This window comes from Sander vitreus, chromosome 1 (assembly GCF_031162955.1).
Source record: "Sander vitreus isolate 19-12246 chromosome 1, sanVit1, whole genome shotgun sequence".
In the NCBI taxonomy this organism is placed as follows: domain Eukaryota; kingdom Metazoa; phylum Chordata; class Actinopteri; order Perciformes; family Percidae; genus Sander; species Sander vitreus.
The window spans coordinates 23,941,009-23,961,618 of record NC_135855.1 but is presented as its reverse complement, the minus strand read 5'-3'; the positions used below and the strand labels follow the sequence as shown (position 1 = coordinate 23,961,618).

At 40.5% G+C, this 20,610-nt stretch overlaps 2 protein-coding genes across 5 annotated transcripts in view; one reads left to right on the top strand and one right to left on the bottom strand.

Moving 5' to 3' along the window:
• The window catches only part of mindy2 (MINDY lysine 48 deubiquitinase 2), a 21,607-nt gene extending 14,157 nt beyond the window's left edge, over positions 1-7,450 (top strand). The window contains exons 7-9 of one of the 3 annotated variants that reach the window (XM_078249077.1): positions 241-414; positions 1,353-1,535; positions 2,465-7,450. In XM_078249077.1, coding sequence (XP_078105203.1) covers positions 241-414; positions 1,353-1,535; positions 2,465-2,653 — 546 coding nt within the window. In that variant the 3' untranslated portion in view covers positions 2,654-7,450. Of the gene's footprint in view, positions 1-240; positions 433-1,352; positions 1,536-2,461 lie in introns of those variants that run through there. The other 2 variants (XM_078249070.1, XM_078249085.1) reach the window with 2 other exon arrangements.
• Positions 7,450-20,610, bottom strand: sltm (SAFB-like, transcription modulator). 2 transcript variants are annotated; one of them, XM_078249031.1, is made up of 20 exons: positions 20,444-20,610; positions 19,037-19,130; positions 18,893-18,948; positions 18,154-18,181; positions 16,025-16,769; positions 15,401-15,444; positions 15,162-15,271; positions 14,598-14,747; positions 14,349-14,461; positions 14,110-14,270; positions 13,904-14,004; positions 13,746-13,802; positions 13,506-13,645; positions 13,208-13,388; positions 12,787-12,911; positions 12,312-12,485; positions 10,926-11,240; positions 10,672-10,822; positions 10,067-10,221; positions 7,450-7,970 (listed from the first exon to the last, which is right to left on the bottom strand). In XM_078249031.1, the coding sequence occupies exons 1-20, from the start codon at positions 20,576-20,578 to the stop codon at positions 7,859-7,861; spliced, it is 3,147 nt and encodes a 1,048-aa protein (XP_078105157.1). In that variant the 5' UTR covers positions 20,579-20,610; the 3' UTR covers positions 7,450-7,858. The 2 variants fall into 2 exon arrangements, with proteins under 2 accessions (XP_078105157.1, XP_078105166.1); XM_078249040.1 differs by having other exon boundaries at positions 19,058-19,130.

Below are 20,610 nucleotides of genomic sequence, written 5' to 3'. Positions count from 1 at the left end.
TGTAAGCAAAGCTGTGTGTATCACCGATAACCGCTAGACAAAGCATCATGGCAGTAAGCCCTCTTGCAATCACTTAGCTGCACTTTTACATGTACATGTACATCCAATCACACATGATAAACAACCATAACAGATTGTGTGGGTGTGTACTTAGAGAATAAACCATGCAGTCCTGTATGTCTGCATATATGTGACATTGGTAAGATGTGTGTATGTAATGTGTGTGTGGTTGTTTCCTAGGGCCAGCTGTACCTCCTGGTTACAGACCAAGGTTTCCTGACAGAGGAGAAGGTCGTCTGGGAGAGTCTGCACAACGTCGACGGAGACAGCAACTTTTGTGATTCCGAGTTCCGGTTGCGGCCTCCCTCCGATCCAGAGACTGTGTACCGCGGCCAGCAGGATCAGATAGACCAGGTCTGAGCACTAATGCAGGCAAGACTAGCAGAACCAGCAATTATCCACTCCAAAACCATGATTGTGCTTAATCATGATGTGCCAAGACAGAAATACAAGACCAGTAAGGTCATACTGGTCTTGACTGTACTTCTTAACAGAAATAAGAGAAACACTAGAGGAAATGAGAGACCCATAGAGACAAGGAGAGACAAACACAAACAAAACACATGGTGACATCAAATCTCTTTGTACCATCCCAGGCAACAAAATATAAGGTAAAGTAGTAGATGTGTTATAACTTCCCATACCAGCTTTTTAAACACACAGGACATCCTAAGAAGCAAATGTCAGGGTTGCATGGCACCCACCTCCATTCTTAACCATGCTTTGCTGTACCACACCGGCCCCTAATGCATCAGGTTTATGTCTCCTAGGCACTCTTACTGGTTTCACAGCTGCTCATTGGTCGTCCAGAGCTGTCTAAACGCAGAGCTCACTGACAAATTGTCTGCTTTTTCTCCCACACACACAGACTAGACAAAAGCATGGGAGCTATTACTTTTTATTCTCCTTGCTTACTCAGGCCCAGCCCCTCCTTATCTCCAAGATGAGGTTGGCAAGAAAAATCCATTCAGGCAATCTTCTGCACTCATAATGAATTCCGTTAGATTGGAGAAAACTTGTAATGATCCCAGTGGGGTAATTGGGTTTTTGTCTGTGACGAAGTAGACGACATAACAGAAGATAACAGAAGATGCCGAATATAATAAAATGGATAACACCAGCATGAAGGATGTTTTGTAAACTGCACCACAACTAATTACTACAAGTATAATGAAGATAGTACAGCAAATGAAAATGAATGAAGACCGACACAAATGGCTCAGTCACACTAACCGCTTTGCTCCTAAATCATCGAGTCTTTCCCTCTTTTTGTGCATGTTCATGTGTGTCAGGACTATCTGATGGCGCTGTCGCTGCAGCAGGAGCAGCAAAGCCAGGATCTACAGTGGGAGCAGCTCCCCGAGGGCATCAGCGACCTAGAGCTGGCAAAAAAGCTTCAGGAGGAGGAGGACCGACGAGCCTCCCAGTACTATCAGGAGCAAGAGCAGGAGCAGGCGGCGGCTGCAGCAGCGCAGGTGGGGAGGGAGGGGCGGAGGGAGATAGAAGCATGTGGGAGAGGGAGGAGAAGTAGGGCTTTGTACAAATGTGGGGCATTTAATGTAGCATAGAGGGAAGATGCTGGAGACAGATGGTTGTGTCTGCATCAGAGCGTTTGAGCTATAAAGAAAGAATTGAAGATGACAAGAGATAGTGATATTCCTTTTTTCTTGTAATGCTTCCTTCTTTCACTGTGAGGTCAAGACTCAGGCATTGTCCCTGCTGCTGCTTACGTCATTACCCCTCCTTGTTGCAGATATGTGAAATATACAGTATATTGATTTATTTATATGACATAATCGGAACCAATGGGGCATTGCACTTTTTTAATAAGCTCTTGTTTCTTGTTGTTTTGTTAGCTTCTCTGTTAATTCTTTTAATAAATATGCAAGCCTTTTTTCATCATATATTTTTGAACAGCGTTTATACATCTGAATGTGGAAACTAAAAACTAAAACCCTTCCCTCCCGTTTCTTTCTTCTTATCTTTTTTTAAATACACCTAAATAATGTGACATATACAAAATCAAAAAAAAATACATGTAAAAGTAAAAACTAAATAAATAACGGAGCCTGCATTTCACTTCTTATAAGGCTATGTTATATCTTATAAGTAATGCTATTTATATTCATATTCAAACATGACCCAATACCCAATTCATGAGGAGATTACCAACATCACAGTGTCTCAAATGAAGATGAAATGGTTTCCAGATTTCTTCATTAACACTGCCTGGAGGGAGTCGTTGGGGGCAAAAAACACAGATAAACACTTAATATGCAATATTTTTTAACCCAGACATTGATATATCACTTTAATCCAGTTCAGAGCAACAATTAGCTTTGCTTGTAATGTACACATATCTATGAATTTACGCTCTTGCCCTTTGGTCCTGTTTGTTCAGCAGGGCCAGCAGGAGCCTGCCGAGGGAGACGAGGCGGACAGAGGTGGTGCAGGAGCAGGCGGAGCAGCAGCCGGTACTGGGACGGCAGCAGCAGCCGGAGCCACACCCAGCCCAGAGAAAAAACAGTCCTCTAGCGGGGAGCGCAAAGCCAAGAAAGAAGCGAAGGATAAAGACAAATGTGTTATTTTGTAACATACAGCGCGTCTGTGTGAGTGTGAGTGTTTTATGCATTTGCTTATCTGTGATAAGGGGACAGCATTTGTTTCTCCACGGACTGGACACACAACGTCCAGCCCCCACTTGATGACAAACGAGGGAAGGAGACGTTTTGAGGAGAGACTAACAGAGGGTTTGCTGTTCCCAAACCACTGGTGCCTGCTATCCTCTATCCTCAGTGGAACCTGGACATCAGAGGAAAGGACACTACAACGACAACTACCCCTGGTCTTTCATAGAGTCGGCCAAACTTTGTTACAAGTTGCACAGTGCACTATATTTGTGATGTGGAGTCAAGTTTATTTGGGGTGGTATATTTTATAGCAAAAGATATAATCTGAAGAAACAAAATGTCACCCTTGCACCATGTTCTTTTCCAAAAAAAAATTATCATTAATTTCACTCATTTTTCATTACTGCAGCTCATAAACTTTTTTTGTACGTATCAATATTCACAAAATGAATATAGACAGACGTGCGTTTTTTAAGTTGATGCCAAGATTCACATTTTATTTATTTATCTGTGTAAAAGGTATCTTTTGGGAGAAGTTTTATTTTTTTTTTGCAAACTGAAAGGGATTTGCTCATAATGTTGCCTGTTGGAAATCAGTGTAACACTATTTGTCCCCTCCGAAACACTATGTACCTAAGGGTTAATTAATGCCAGATAGCTGCCAGACACTGTAGCTACGGAACAATATCCATCACAGCTAGCCCTGTTCAGATTTGCCTTACCAGAGTATAGCAGTGTTGTATTCTGCTCCGTTTGAATGTGTTTGTTTTCATGCGTTCGCTATGTACAGTACACGTGAGGTATAATGGCGTGTGGATTACTTGTCTCATTTACCGAGCAGTGCTAATGTAACAAGTTACAATTTGGAAAAAGCCAAATCTTTTACGCTGTAGTAGTTCAGCTACAAATTTGTCTTGTCTTTTATGTTCTGATTCTATTTCACAAAAACTATGTTTGGGGCGGTCAAACTGAGAATGACGTTGCAGATTTTAACAGGAATTGTGTGTGTAATTGTGTGTGTGTGTGTGTGTGTGTGTGTGTGTGTGTGTGTGTGTGTGTGTGTGTGTGAGTGTGAGTGTGAGTGAGTGTGTGTGAGTGTGAGTGAGTGTGTGTGAGAAATACTGCAGAATTCAGTCATTTCCATGATATAATATTCTTCTAAACTAGGCAGTTCAAATACTATATGTGATATTGTACTACTGACATGTACTATTCTTTTCCACAAACCTCAATCCAAACCCCAAAATCTGTGACACATCACATTAGTTTCAACTCCAGTTACAATGTTGGGAACCTGACTTGTTTCCTGCTGTAGCTGTGTTGAGTAGATATTTTCTTCCTTGGGTTTAATTCAAAGTCGCTTTTTCTAGCCCCCTTCTATGTAGAAATTCACCAATGTGAAATTCAAAGGGAAGTAAATTCATCTGTTTTTTGTGGAACATAAGGCCAAATAATCAAACAGCTGTCCTGGGGGGCATAGGATATATATTGGAATTCTGTGGTATCACCTTTTAACTTGTGTGCATTTCACTGCAGCGTGCAAACACATGATGTACATATTTACCTAATGCATTCTTATAATAGATTTAGCTAGTGGTTTGTGCCATTATTATACCATGGGACTGCCTCCTGAGAAACCTTTTTTATCTATACATTCCAAGTGGATGCCTTGACTCGAGCCTTCTGTTACAGACTGAGGGAGACAGTTGTCATAGTTCTTTGCAGTGCTTGTAAAGTGCGGCCTCCATTATTTTGTTCAGTGAAAACAAATTCACTGTCCGGACAGGACGATTACATTGAGGCAGAAGGCTTCCTGCTGTGTGGGAACCCTTTCTTATGGGCTTCATGTGATGGCTGGAGTTTGAACTCCATGTTTGTTTGGCCCTAACAAGGCTGTGTTTTGTGTATATATATATATATATATATATATATATAACACCTTACAACATTTCAACATATTTTATAGGACATATAGGATATATACATATAGGAAGGAAACAGGCACATTACCAGAATGAGACAATCCATGCATTTTTTTCACATGAACATCAGAAATACTCTCAGGCCTTTTGTGAAGGGACATATCCTCCAGTGTCTTTTATGTTCCTTGGCCTGTAGTCACTTTCTCAGTCGCAACTTTAGGTATCTGCTTATGTATACACACAACTATTTTGACACTTTGAAGGACTTTAACACTATATTATTTAAAACCCTCATTGTTGAACTTAATACTAAAAAACTATGAATTAAGCTGCTCCTGTTGTGTTAACTTGGACTACCTGATAGAAAATAAAAACCTTGGACAGGGTTAAGAAACATGAATTATGTACACTTTTCATTGACTCCTTAGCATCTTTCTTTCCATGCAGTTAAAACAAATAACACATATAATCATGAGGTAAACCCAAGAAGGCAGAGGGGAAGCTTTCGGCAACATTCTGCTTTTTCTTTTTTTGTCCGTCTTCTAAATTTCACCTCATTTCCATCTCGGCCCATCGGGTGAACATGCTGATTAAACATTCCAGTGGAAGTTTAAAAAATGTAACTTCACTGAGGGCAGTTTGAATTGATATGAAACTGGTTATGTTGGTTGTTGTTTGTATGAGTAAAAAGAGTGCGGAGTGACACATGCCACACATTTTTATTATTTCAGATTTACTATTGTGCATTAGCTTGCTATCCCTAGTCATTACTACCAGAATTTGATATTTTTGTTGTAATATTTGTTTCACCCTAGTTCCTAAGACAAATTGATCAGGATATTGTGTGTTCAATGTCTCTAAGTGGTTTTTATTGTATGCCTTGTAAAAGTGATGGTGGGGTAAATGCTGTAATCTTGGTGTTTTGACAAGGTGGTCGAACAAGTAGTCCTTGTAATTGGTTTTGCACTGTTACATTGATATGCACTAACAGAAGAGAAACATACCTCATTTTATACAGAACATAAATTGTGCAAGAGTGCTATTGTCCTTTGGGTACCTTTTGAAAACTGAATAATGGTCCAAAAAATTATTTTAACAACATGGTAGCAGTATCTAAAACCAGCTAAATAATATGAATTTCTAAAAGTATGAAAGGGCTGTTACATTTTTTGGGCTTAAAATGAAAGTACATTTGTTAACAAATAGTACCACTTCAATAGAACTTGCTGCAATTTGATATATTCAGGTTAGTGATACACCTAAACCAGACAAAAGGCTACCAGTACAAAGGCCTGAGTACCAGCACACAGATGAGGAAGATGTGAATTACAACGATAGATGCTGTCATTTGAATGGTCTAACGGAAGCAGTTTTTCTCAAAGTACAGAAGAAAATATGTAGACAACACTGGTACTCGACTCAATCAGCAAAAAATTGTGTAGGTGCACCCCTAATTCAGGTAGTTATTTTTCCAGTCCAGTGTCCATCATTTAACTACACAACTTTTCACAAATACACTCAAACTCTAACAAACAAAAAAGGGGAAAAGTGTGCTTTTTAAGGCTTCAATGTTGTCATCTTTGTAGCAGAGGGAAATGTTCATTCTTGTTGCATGAGACACACATCCAGAATGCTGAACAATCTAAAGGGAGACATTTTCTTTCATGCAATATCAAACTCCCAGATTGTACTTTGTGGACTGAAAAGTTAGACAGAGTAAAATGTTAACGACCCCAAGAATATAATTTCCACTGTACGGCCCATTATGTTTATATTTCACATAAAATATACATGCAAAATGAAGGTGTTTGTGAATATGGGAGGTTACTCATTTGTGTTGATTTCAATGTTCATCTATTTACATAAATGACCAAATAATGTATGTAGCCTTTCACACAGTCACATAATGTATATGGTGATAAATATATATATATATATATATATATATATATAAAACAAAATGCCTTATAGACGAGGGACATTCAACCTGATTAAAAGTACCTGGATATTAAAAGACTAAGATCAATAGCTGCTTTGTTGTCGTTTGTAATGAGCCCTGATTACTTTGAGGATAGGACAACCTGATATGTTTGTATCTTCAATGATGAATCTTCAAAGTAATGTATTGAGCATAAACTTCAGTGTCAGCGATTGGGTAGGGCGGTCAATAAATCACATAAAAATGTTGACCCTGGGTTGATCTGGCCATGGTCAGAGGGGAGACAATGAGGCTTTGACAACAATCAGCACAAATCATCCTGCTCGTCAGTTTCCTGCAGTTTGATCAAGCTTTATCAACCACTTCTGACCCGTGTGTGGGGAAAGTGTGTGACAATCTAAGTACATGCAGTGCAGAGCTGGTCGTGTTGGTCCAACTATAAAAAAGGACAAACGCTAACAGTGCTTAAATGACAGATTTATAAACTGTCTAGAAATGACTATATCTGTTTTATACATTTACATTATCCCAAATGTTTCCAACAATGTTTAAACCCAGAGAAATCTGTAATTTTATTCAATGACAGCGTGTTACTTGGTCACCTGTCGATGGCCTCATATAACCGTTGACCCCTTTAGTTGCTCTAACTTGTCAATAAATCCATGAAAAAAAAAAAAAAGGAACTAGGTGTTATGGTCCTTTCAGGCACTCAAGACACCATTGAATGCTCTGCAGTGACAGATTTGAAAGTCCAATTTTATTTCAGACAGGCCTGTATGTTATTCAACTGGCATGAGAGGTATTTTGCTACAATGCAGGCTAGCTTACAGTTTGACATTGTTTTAGCAAATCCAACTACTCTTTACAAAACAGGACATCCACAGCAAGTATGACAAAAAGTACTCCAATGTCATCCGTTTCCTCACAGAGAAACATCCAAATAGGTGAATGATCCCTTACACTTCATGAGCTCTATAATACACTAAAATAAGAATTACACAGGAAAACTGAGGACATTAGGCTAATGAAAATGTACATACGACACTCAGAAGTTGGTAACACACCTGAAAACGTGTTCCTACTGTAAATATAAGTAAAACGTGTGCACGGGGTTGTTAAATGGTAACAGCTGAACTGTCAGGAAAACCCTACACCGAGGTAAACACTTGTCTATACAAAATAAAATAGTGTGATCAACCTCATGCCTACAAATGTGCCACCTAAAACAGGTGATACTCTTTAAAAAAAAAAAAGAAGAAATGTCTTCAAATTTGTAGGTGCTTTAAAGTGACAGAATTTGGTTGCAGTTAGAACGGCCGCGGTGTTCCTTTGAAGGGCTTGAATCCCCCCACGTTGCCACCACTGGGAATGGAGTTGTTGGTGATCTGTACAATTCGGTTCATTCCAGACGAAGAGTGACTGCACACAGAAAAAACAAGTCCCAGGCGTAAGGAGAGAAAAGTTTACAGTTTAGTTTTGTCATCATTTGTTTGTAAGTGTGGTATACAGGGTATCTGCACATTTTTTAACAGCAAATGTCATGACTTTTAAGACCTTTTTAAGTCCTAAGGAAAATTTAAGACTTTACCACGACAAAAACACAACAGGAAAAAGTTCAGCGCGACATGACACAGAATGGTGTGGCGAGGCGTAGCGCAGGTCACAGGGACACGACAACTTTTCCAAAATGTAATACATTGATTACTAGTTACGGTCATTTGAGAGTAATAGTTATATTACAGTCTCTGAATTGTAATGCTTTACACTACTTTTGCATTAGTTTTGAGTTACTTTCACCAAAATTATAGCAGACGTATGACTTGGCAGGTAGCTATTAGGGTTGGGCATTGAGAACCGATTCCTACTTGGAATTGTTTCAAAAATTACAATTCCATCGGAATTGTTTCTTTATTGGAATCGTTTAGAGGATTTGGTTTCAAATCCGATCATCGCTTCCCAATTTAACATGCGTAAGTTTTGGTTTCCGTAGCGGCCAGGTGCTTGTTGTGTTGCAGCCTTGGAGCACAGTAAGCAGCGCTCTAGTGTGGCTTTATTTTACATTGAAAAAGCAGTAAAACTGCAAACCACCAATGACTCAAAATAAAACTTTCCTCTTATTTGTGAAAATAGGTATGTGACCCGCTTCAACTCCACCCCTCAAAGAACCGGAATCAGAATCGTTAAAATCTTAACGACGCCCAACCCTAGTAGCTATTGTGAATTTCACCACGGAATCAGCCATGTCTCATCTTCATCCACTTTAATACATCATTTATTCATATTATTTTGTATTATTAATCTGAAGCTGCAAAGTAACTAAAGCTATAAAATAAATAGTTATGTAAAACATACAATAGCCTACTTGACTCTATTGTGGTGGACTAGAAGTAGCTTAATAAGTAGGAGAAAATGAAAATACTCAATTAAAAGCACCTTAATTGACGTAGCCTACGGTATAGTTACTTTCCACCGCTGATAAAATGTTAATGATATTACGTGTAGCAAGACTAAACATTAATTCCCGACACGTTATCTGTCAGTTGCTCGGTCACATTGCTGTCGGCACTGACAGGACACAGATGTCCCTGCCTACCGTCTCTGACCACGGGAACAGTGACGAGACAGCTCGCTTCAACGCAGCGTAAAAAACTCCTGAAAATAATGTCCATGTCGCAAATGTATCCGTCTCTGCAGTAATTTCAACCACCGAATACAGCAACAGGAAATAACACTGGTGGACTTTTTTTCTCTGTGCCGAAATGTTTCGTGGTGTTGGTGAATTCTTAAGAAAAAAAAAAACACACACCACTAAATGTGTTACAATCTCAGTAACGCGAGTTACAACAGGTATAATATTACCGAAATTGTATTAGTAATGAGTTATATTACTGCGCTACAGTAACACATTACTGTAATACGTTTTGTAACGCGTTACTCCCAATCACTGACCCTGACATCGTTGAATGTGTAGATGAGAAGATACTTATGGACAAACTACTTGCCTGCAACGACACATACTTCTTGTGCTTCTCTGCTTCCATGTGTGAATCGAGCGCTATGTGGCCCATTGTCCCCAGCTGTATCGTCTTTTTACATAAAGCACACTTCGCTTCATGATTACTGGCTGTTTACTTCAGCCACCCGATACTTTTCGTCCTCCAACCAACTGTCATTAAACAAACATTTGCCCATGCTTGCGATTTCGCTTCAACCAAAATGCCGTGGTGGCGAACCATCAACACAACGCATTCATCAATCACCTACTCGTCAGTCACCTATGGAATGATGCAGGTTGCACCCACATAGATCGAAGTGCTGCCCCCAGATGGTGCGCTGGTGAAATTGCGGTTGGAAAAGTAAATTTAAAAAAAATAAATGGATGACGAGTTGAGAGTTGAGTTAAGACCTCCTTATCGTAAATTCCAGATTTTAAAAAGACATTTTCAGACCTTAAAAATACTACTACTTTATTTAAGACTAAGACTTTTTAAGGACCCGCGGGGACCCTGGTATACCTTGAAGCAGCCATCATGCTGCCCCGGCTGGTTCCCATTCTGCGATTATCAGGGTAACCCCTGCCCTGGGAGCTAGATCCACCGTGCCACTCCTTCCTCAGTCCCTGATCCCTGCTGTGACGCTCCACCACGACCTGGCGACCAGAGCTGAATGGCTGCAGAGACAGATTTGGAGTCTTCTATGAATTGTTAAATGTACGCTTGGGCTACAACTTGAGACTGAACCTTTGTTGTTAAAAACTCCACACGTAGAAAAATATGACCATTTACAAGTGAAAAACTGCAAGACTGGACTAACATTTCATCAACAACACTAGTACACTAAAAAATGTTAATTTCTACAGCTGAGTAGACTGCTAAGGATTTTTATTATTCATTGTTTATTAGTAAAGTTCTTTTTACATTTCAATCACTAAGTTAATTCCATTTCTGTAGATTGACTATTCATCAACAATTACTCATTTCGACAGTAGCAGACTTTCTAAAGAATTGTAAGACTTAAGATAACTAAGATATTTACTTTCTTTGCATGACCTGTCAATATCCTGTACTATTAGTACAGGGGACCTAAGAAATGCACTCAAACTCTTAGAAGATAAGCTGACCTGATCACTCATGACCATGGGTCTCCCTTCATCCCGATCATTGAAGCTGCTCCTTCCGCGGCTGGCCGAGGAGCCACCTCTAAGTACAGGGACATCTCTGCCCGATCGCTCTGCACGCATGCGCATAGGTCCTCTGCTTAACCCAGCATTACTGCAGACGAAAAATTTAAAACAAAGAAATTAGCTGTGATTTTTGGGGGGGGGGGGGGGAAACGACGCTTCATGTTCAAAAAACAGCATCATATTTTTTTTACCGCATATCTCCCTTGTTTGTGTTTATGCCACCATCATTCTTCCATCCATGCCCTCCATCCCTGGGTGAGCGGTTGTGCGACATGCCAGGCATTGTAGCTCTAGCTCCCATAGGGCGATCCTGCATGGGCACAGGCCGCCTCTCATCTCTGTCCCTGCGGTCGGTGTCCCGGAGTTCGGTGCGCGGAGGAGGCGGCGGCGGCTCAGCCCTGCGGACTGTTTCAAAGTTCTTTGGGAAGCGCTCAAAGCCAGAGCTCTCTCGGTGAGGAGCAGGGCGACTCTTCTTTACCTCTGGCTCACCGTCAAACCGGTTACGTCTTGCAACAAAACAAGAACCAAAATGGGATTAGCAAAAAGCAACATAAAACAGATAATCGGGTTCTTTCCTACGGTGACATGTCAAAATTAGGGCTGTCAATTGATTAAAATATTTAAAAATTGTGATTACATCGCATGATTGTTCATAGTTTACTCGTGATTAATCACATTTTTTTCTGAATTTTCTTTAAAAAGGATACTTTTCAACTTTTAATGCTCAAGTGGTATTTGAGACTCGACATATTCCGGTGGCAACTCATTTCATATCGACAGTGCATGCAAATAACTTAAGTCTTGTCGAGAACCACTGGGCTTTGAAACTGAACTTGCCATTCAAAAGAGCATTTTCTTTATCCATTTCTGCTCATGGAGGTTTGTTTCTTTTTATTTTGGTCTTGCTTTTTAACGATCACCGATTTAGTTAAAAATTTAAGTAATAAAGCCTGTTACTCAGAACGGGAAGTCTCTCTTTAGATTAAGTGTGTGGCTCATAAAAGAGCCTTTTGTTTGTGATTCAGGATCAGGTTTAACCTCCGAGGCTGTACAGGGTGGGGCCCTGCCTCTTCAGAGCGTACACCATAGCCATGGCGGTCACCGTCTTCCTCTTGGCGTGCTCGGTGTTAGGTGGCGGCATTGCGAATTACGTTCTCCAGGAACACCTTTAGCACACCGCGAGTCTCCTCGTAAATTAGACCAGAGACGAGCTTCACTCCGCCGCATCGAGCCAGATGGCATATCTGGTGATCCCCTGGATGTTATCACGGAGCACTTAACGGTTTCTGCTAGCCATCCACAACGTTACTGCATGCATTGCTGCCGCATCGCTCACCGATTTCCCGAACTACGGAGCAGGCCGAGGGCCTAATCACAGAACGTGCATGTGGTAATCGCCCGTCACAAAACTTAGTGGCATTAAAAGGAATTTGCGTTATCCAATATTATTTTGACAGCCCTAGTCGAAATATCTTGTGTAAAAAAAAAAAAAAAAAAAAAAAAAAAAAAAAAAGGCCTTGTTACTAATAATGTTCCCTCAATGACTACTTCAATTCCTTTGGTTTCACCACTTGTACCTGTCAAACGTGTTAGGCTGCTCGGCAGCAGCCTCTGGAAAGCGACCCCTTTCCCGGGGAGTGAAGTTTGAAAAGCGGTTCTGCTGCCGGTTGTAGTTGGAGCCTTGGTTCAAACGGACATCAGAGTCAGACTGCATCTTCTTGTTGCCATTCCAATAGGAATCGTCTCTCCGGCTAAGACATGAAATACAAACGTACCACATGAGTAATGAACTGGGACAGGTCAAGTATTTAATACTGTGGTATCATTAATGCAACATTTGAACACAGCATTGTGTTTGCTTAAAAGAGGTTGATGTAAATTTCACCAGGTAAAACCTCCCTCAAAGCCACTGAGCAGCTAAACAAACCCGTATGGCTGCAGATCACATGCTAAAATATCTATGTTTGAGTCCTCACTTGAGTCCAACAACTTTGATCATAATCACACCACCATGAAACTGCTGAGGGACAACAATTCAAATAGTGTATATACCCATGTTCCACTTCACGGCCCCTTTTGAGGTTGTTTCTCTTTTCTTGGTCATAACGGAGCTGCTCCTGCTGCCTCCGCAGCTCCTCACGTTCACGTGCCATGCGTTCTGCCTCTTTACGTCGTTCCTGAAGGAGATAATATAATACCCCAATTAAAATTAATTACTGAGAGACATGAAACCGCTATACGCTTGTAAGCAGTAAGAAAATCCCAGTCTGAGTGGGTTGAACAACTTTCTAAAAGCAATTTAGAAGCATTGAAAAACAAGTGGTAAATTACACAAGCCAACTTATTCTTGCCTATGAAAACAGCTGTCTAGCCCCTTTATTCCACTGCACACCTGAAATCCCAGACTGCAACTGAGGAGTTTTCAGAGAAGCCTGGACTGTGGAAAGAGCAAATTTGTTCATGCTCACTGTACCTGCTCTATACGGATTCTTTCCCTTTCAAGCCTCTCCCTCTCCAAGCGCTCCCTTTCTAGTTTTTGTCGTTCCATCTCAAGTCTCTGGCGCTCCCGAAGAAGGTTCTCCCGTTCTTCACGCTCCCGTAACAGACGGACGCGCTCACGCTCCCGGCGTTCTTGTTCGGCAATTTCACGCCGCCTAAAAACAAAAAACACACTCCGTCTTAGAACTTTCAGACAATGAATCAACAATAGTTAAAAATAATTAATTTTACATCTACTAAATGTATATGAACTGTGCGCTATTGCACACTACCTGCGCAACTCTATGGCTCTACGGACACGCTCCAGACGAGCCATCCGTTCACGCATCCTCTGCTCCTTCATCTTCTCAAAAGGCAGGATGTCTTCCCCCTTGTTAATAAAAGGTCGCTGTTTGTCTCTCATCATCTCTAACTGGAAAGGTAAAAGAGAAATTAAAGTTTAAAAAAAGAAGCTCAATAGGTAAAGCATGTTAAAAGCAAATACAAAGCTATATGTCCATTAAGACTTTTACCTCCTCAGGAGAAATTAACCATTTTGGCCGCCTTTGAACATTCATGTTGACAAAGGGCTGAAAAAGTTTAACAGAATATCATTTAACATCATCTGATGGCAAATGTAAAATAAGCTTTACAAATACAATTCAATCAAATACAAACAAAAAGGTCTTACTTTATCAAAATACCTTCCCCTTCTGAAAGGTCTCATTTTGCCAAAATTAGAATCTCCTTTGGGATAATGTGCCACCACCATCTTGCCTGGGCTCTTTGTCCCTAGAACAAAAGAAAATATATATAATCAGAGAGGACATACATATACTTTATACATTAAACTCAATGGGATTCTCTCAAATACAGACGAAGAGGAGTAAAACCTACACCCATGCTTTCTGTCATCTTTTTTCGAAGAATCTTGCCCTGAGTTAGATGAAACAGACTCCGATTTTCCACTTCTGGTCTCCTGTTTCTTGGATAACTCTTTTTCCTTTTCTGAGAGTTTATCCAATTTCTTGTCCTCTTTTTTGTAAGATGGCTGTGCTCTATACGTAAGGAGAACAAAAAGGTTAAATGTGCTTTCAAATCAACAAATTAGCTTCTCAACTTTTTCTGTCACCCACTTGTTAGTTGGTTTTATTCCTGTCGAACTGCGCTTATCACTTGATTTGCTGGAACTTGCAGTGTCCTCGGCTTCCTTTTTGGAGCCTTCTTTTTTGAACGGATCATTTTTGGCCTGAAAAACAGTGAAATATAAATTTTCCATTTTTTTTTATATATATAAATAAATAAATAAATAAATAAATAAATAGTTGCATTAGACCAATCAGGGTCTCAAACAATTTTAACTCTACAGCTGCTTCCTAACTTACCCTTTCAACATATATCTGCTGTCCGTGGAGCTCTGTACAGTCAAGGTGGGAGACACAGCGCGTCACCTCTGTACTGGAAGACATCGTCACCAAGCCATAACACTTTGAACCAGGACTGCGAGCATTTGTAACCACCTTGGCGCTTAAAACCTGTTGGCAACAAATTTCAGCTAGTAAAAATGATCGGGTTAGCCTTACACCTAACATTACATCAAAATTGTGATGGCTACCAGTCGCTAAACCAAAACAACTAAACCTTATCAGGCTGATTAACAGTCCCAAGCTTACCATACTGTCATATAAACCAATTAAGGTTACCATAACCCTACTGTAAGAGATTCTAACCTTGAGGCATTTCATTCACTGTGACTCTGTACTCGCAGACCCAGACCGCCCCCCCCCCCCCCCTCCCCTCCAAAACATCAAAAACGTATTGAATCTACACAAATGACCCCATTTGGGATACAAAGCGGAGATTTTCGCCAAAAGGTAACACGTTTGCATCCCCCTCATTCAAAATAAGCAACCACCAATTCCAAAAGCAAAACTGCACACGTTATTTACCTTTCCATATTTGCCAAACAGGTTCTTTAGATCAGCTGCTTTGGTGTTTGAAGACAGGCCGCTCACCCATATGTTACGAGAAGAGCTGTTGTTGCTACTGCTGATGACTCCTGATAAAGATGTTTTCCAGAACACATTTAGCAGTCATTGGGTATGAAATATATGGCATCAAGTTAAATGAAATGGGCAAAGTGCTTCACTGGGTTTCCATTTCAACAACATTTAAACAGAATTCTTACCCTTTTCATCTTTTGCAGCTTTTCCATCTCTGTCTCTTGAAGAGCTACAAAGCAAATGTTGCAACAAACAGAGGAAGTGAGTGAATGTAAATTTACCTGTGTAAAGTGATAAGCATCTAGTGGAATAAAACACCTTATTTTGTACTTTTCAGGGGGAAAAAAAAATCCTGTGGGCAAGGAGTGGATCTGAACCAATGTCTCACAGGCTTCATTGCTTTTCCAGTGGTGGGATGGGTCAGGTTGACAGCCAATTTATTCCCTGGACCAATGAAATCTTCGGAGGTTTGTTCAACTTCACAGCGAATCATTTGACCAAAAAGAAAAAAAACACTGCCATCACGGGGACTAATGCTCTTTTACAATGCCTTGAGTAGAAACTGGAAATGGCTTTAAAACTGCTGAAAAGGTCAAAGTAACAAAATAAGAGGTTTTTTCAGCTCCTGGTTAATGTCAAAATTTAACCAACTTCAGAAAAATAAATCAAAGTGGTAAATGGCAGGGTTAGGTACATCAGTGAACATTTCCCTTATGGCAAAAAAAAAATCTTGAGGCTACCCACAATGTTGCGTTCTTAGTGAGCTGGACTTGGTAGTAGTATCAAAGAACTGACATAGAAAGACCAACCTCTTTGCTTGACCTGAGGCCCCAGTAGTGGAGGGGCCTTTCTTCCCAGAATCCTTTTCTTTGTCTCCCGTTTCAGCTTTCTTCAGGGCCTCTCTGCTGTCTTTCTTCGTGGGCTCACCCTTGGATCCATCATCTTTCTTACCATCTTTGTGGCCCTCGGTCTCTTCCACCTTCTTGTTGTCATCTGGGCCCGTCTCAGCAGAGGCCTCTGGCTCATCTGTGCCCTTCTCGGCCTCTGGATCTGGAAGTCTCATGTGTTTACCTGTTTCCAGGAGATCATCACCATCAACATCTAGGGTGATGGCGTCTTCATTTGGGATTGAGACAGATAGGTGATCATCCTCAGCTTCTTTAGACGAATTCATGGCTTCAGCATCCATCTCAGCCAGTTCGGTCTCCACCTCTGGCTCGGTCTCCACCTCTGGCTCAGCCTCCCCATCCACCTCTGGGTCGGCGTCCTCATCCACCTCTGGCTCAGCATCGACCTCTGGCTCACCCTCCTCATCCACCTCTGGCTCGCCATCTGCATCGACCTCTGGCTCAGCCTCCTCATCCACCTCTGGCTCGCCATCTGCATGGACATCTGGCTCAGCATCCACCTCTGGGTCAGGCTCTGAATCAGCCGCCACAGCTTCTGACTCTGGTTCAGCCTCAACCAGGGCCTCAGCCTCAGACTGAGCGAGGCTGTCCTCACAGGGGGCAGGCTTAGAATTTTCACGAGTACCATCATCTGTATCAGTTACATCTGAGGGATTTAACAAGGATAAACATGGCAAAACACAACTTTTAACATTGACATGTTGCATGTTACTTGACCTAGAAAGTAGAATAGAAAGCACATTTAGTGTTAATGGTCATCGAGGGCGTAGACACCACTGGAAGACAAAACACACACTCTTCACTGAAAATGGGGGATGATTCAGTGCTCTTCATTTCTTGACAAATGTAAAGTACTTGAGTCATAATTCATACGGAATCTGCAATTCCAGATGGCTCCTACAATGTGTGGCAGTTCTCCAGGTGGTACTCTCGTGACAAAGTTCAAATGAGGAGGAACAACTAATCAGTTCATGCTTCAGTTTTCTTCCATTTTGCAATATGCATCCCAAGCTGGTCAGTCCATGGCAAGTCATCGGAGTATTAGGAAATCTTCAACATCTTCCAATATTTCTCCAATAACCAATGTCATCAATGTCTTATCAGCAGATTTCAGAGCACTCTGAAAAAGTATGTTTCATCATCAAATCCAAACGGCTGTAATGTGTCCACTCAACTGTACGCAAATCATGTGTCCCTTTGGTCACATCAGTCTATCCTTCCAGTCCCAGGCCATGCTGTATGTCAGATCTCTTCACTGTTCACATCCTGCTGAGGCCAGCTGACAGGAATATGTGCATTTGTGATGGACGTTGTCTGCAATATACAAAGTCTCTTTATCTTTCAGTTGCCTCCTGACTCAAGGCCTTTGCATCTTTACAAAGTGTTTAAGAGGAGTCCAGCTGTCCTAGAGCTACCCAATCCCAACCTCATTCACAGGCAGTCACCTGACTAAACCTGTAATAAGGCGTCTGATTCCTGTGGGAAAGGGAGCGAAGTATTCAGACCTGCCCAGTGCTCGTCTGTCCACCAATGTTGTCGATCAAAATGTCAACAGGAAAAGTGCAAGGATCGTCTATTTCTATAAGTCGTCGATTCCTTTAATTCATTGGACATAATAAAGTGTCAGCTTGTTTGTGAACCTTAACTTTGTGTTTCCCTGCGGAATGTGGGAAGTTGAATGCCAAAGGCAACGGAAATCCACAGAAGAAAACAGAACTTTTCCTTAATGTATTTTGAGTAATCCACGAAAATTGAGTAACTGAGTAAAGACAACTCACATCCAATGGTTCATGTTTGTACCATTTACAAAAAAAAGAAATTGGATTGGTCTTCAGAAATGTCTTCATTTAGCATCCTTGATGCTCCTTTTAGCACATTGTGACCAAGACAGTGCAGTAGCTAGCAGAAGCATAAAATACCACTAAAGGTAGGTTATGAAATCTATCAGGAGTTTCTTGTCATCATACATGTTAGCTTAAAGAAGAAACAACCTAATGTTAGAATTGGGCATTAGTGCACCATGCACATACCTTTTTCTGATCCATACTCTTCAGTTTCCTAGAAAAGAAAACACTGAAATGAACTGACAAATATTTCAATGCAAAAAAAGATTGATATAACCAAGTGTACAGAATGAATTGCAGTTGTTCAAGTATATGCTTCTATTTTATAAATCCCTGAAGCATTAATTAAATCTTACAAGATTTTGCACTTTAGACTTTCTAAAGGTTGTAATTTCTATCTGAAAACTACATGATATAGCTTTAAACTAAGTGCTGACAAACACATTGGCTATGTTTCAGCTAGTGTGAATTAAGTTTGGGGTTTGGAATCAGTTAAGGTGTTAAATGGGACAGAGTAAGGTCTGAAGTGTGTGTGAGAACTTTGTAAACAATATTTCTAAGCATGGTAAGTTATCTAAACTCCTTTCTGTCATACATATTTTTTACACTTTTTCAGACTTAACTTCCTGGCAGCCACTGGAATGCTCGTTGGACGGACGTTTATGTGGCCCCCATTGGTGACCCAAACTTTCAAATAAATTCAGTTTTGGCTTCACATAAACCATGTAAACAGCTGTCATTATGGTGATCAGGCTTACACTTTGGTTCAAAACAATTGCTGCTGTTTATGCGACAGAACTCTATAAAGATGGTATAAGATGCCATTTTAAATGATCATTGTGAGAAAGTCTTATATTAGTATCTAGACATTTTGGCAAAAGGGGCAAAGACAAAAAAAGCTTTATTTTATTAAGGCGACAGTCACCTTGGAAGACACATCTTCTTCCCATGTGGTGTCCCCATCTGAATCCACTTTTTTACCTGAAAGGTGAAATACATAAACCATGAAAAATCGACTTGCTTAGCCACCCCCGTCACATAGATTGGGCTAAATCAACAGCAAGATTACCTTGTCCTTTAGCTTTCCCACCTTTCCGAGTTGATGCGTCAGTTGAAAGCTGGATTTGAATGTTTTCTGTGTCACCATCTTCATCCTCAAGAGCCTTAAAAAAGATTGAATAAAAACCAGTGTCAAATATTTTCCAACAACACTCAATATCTTTATTGTTCATGATTGTCTCATCAACAGTTGTCTAGTCAACTGCAAACCCATCTGGCTGATAAGACAGAATAAAACGTTTAGCTAGATATGATAAAAAAAACAATTTTAAACTTGGTCATGTTGCCGTGTTTGGTCATTAATCCCACTCAAGTGAAGTGATGACCAAGTGAGTTGTGTTATGCTGGGCACTACTGTAATATTCAGGCCATGGATATCAGTAAGTAATGCCACTGAATTACTGCAACTACTGACGGTGCACAAATTGTGCTTAAGACTGTAGCACTTATTTAAGCCATTTTATTTATTTATTTTTAAATCAGTCCAGAGTCTATTGGCATACACAAAAATTGTATGGCTAGCATTCAACATTGGGCTTACGTGCAGTTTAGTGTCAAATTATTTTCCAAAAACTGAGTGTCCCAAATGATGAGGGTCTTATTTGAGACAGGTTAGGGGTAGGGTTAAGGTTAGGGTTCCACAGGTGGTTTAGCAGGTTCATAATTAAAGGACATTGTATGGGGAATTTGTGACACTAAACTGCACGTATACCCAACATTGTATTGTTTGTGCCTTTTCACCAGGCAGCAAAAGCTGATTATACAGCTTGGTAATACATTGAGGTGTAGTGTGGATTCAAATCAAAAAGGTGTCAAATGTGAGGTTCTCTTATGGACGGCTTTGGGTAGTGAATATGATATATAAGCACACTAAGATGTGAAATTATAGCTACATTTTAACTTCAAATGTCAAGTTTAGCCCGTCATGCCTGTAACATAAAATTGTTTAAACCTAAACTATTTAGATTCAAGAGATTTAATACTAGCTAATGTAAAACCCCAACACGACATGCAGCAAAGGGTGTCAGATTCGCCCCATGTCCAGTACACTTTGACTTTAAGTGTTAACAAATTTGGCATCGTGGCGCTTTAAATATTCAGAAAGCCGTTTTCACACATCTTTTCGAAGCACAGACAGACTACGCAGGCTTTTCGTGTTTGTTGTGCACCCCTTGATTTACTGCTAAAGTTAACATTAGATCATAAATAATGCGTGTAGCATTTCACTTTTTTTCCCAACAGGTGTATATGTATAGTATTAGCAGTTTACCTAGTGTGTAGTTACATAGCCAAAGCTAAACAGAGCCAGCAGGCATTTCAACCGCTTAGCCTAGCTAACATTAGCCTTAGCATCCCTGTAACGCATACCCACCTCGGTCACCCTTCTTTGAACAAAGTAGCTTTTTTTTTTAGTTACCTGTCTCAATCTTGCGAGGAGAACGCTCTTTATACCAGAAGTGTCCAAATTCCTTCGTTTTAGCTCGGATTTAAGATCAACAACTCTTAAATCCGATATTTTCTTGAACTCCGTGGAAATGGCAGCCGTCGCCATTTTACCTCAAGATGAACTGAATCGTGCGCGCG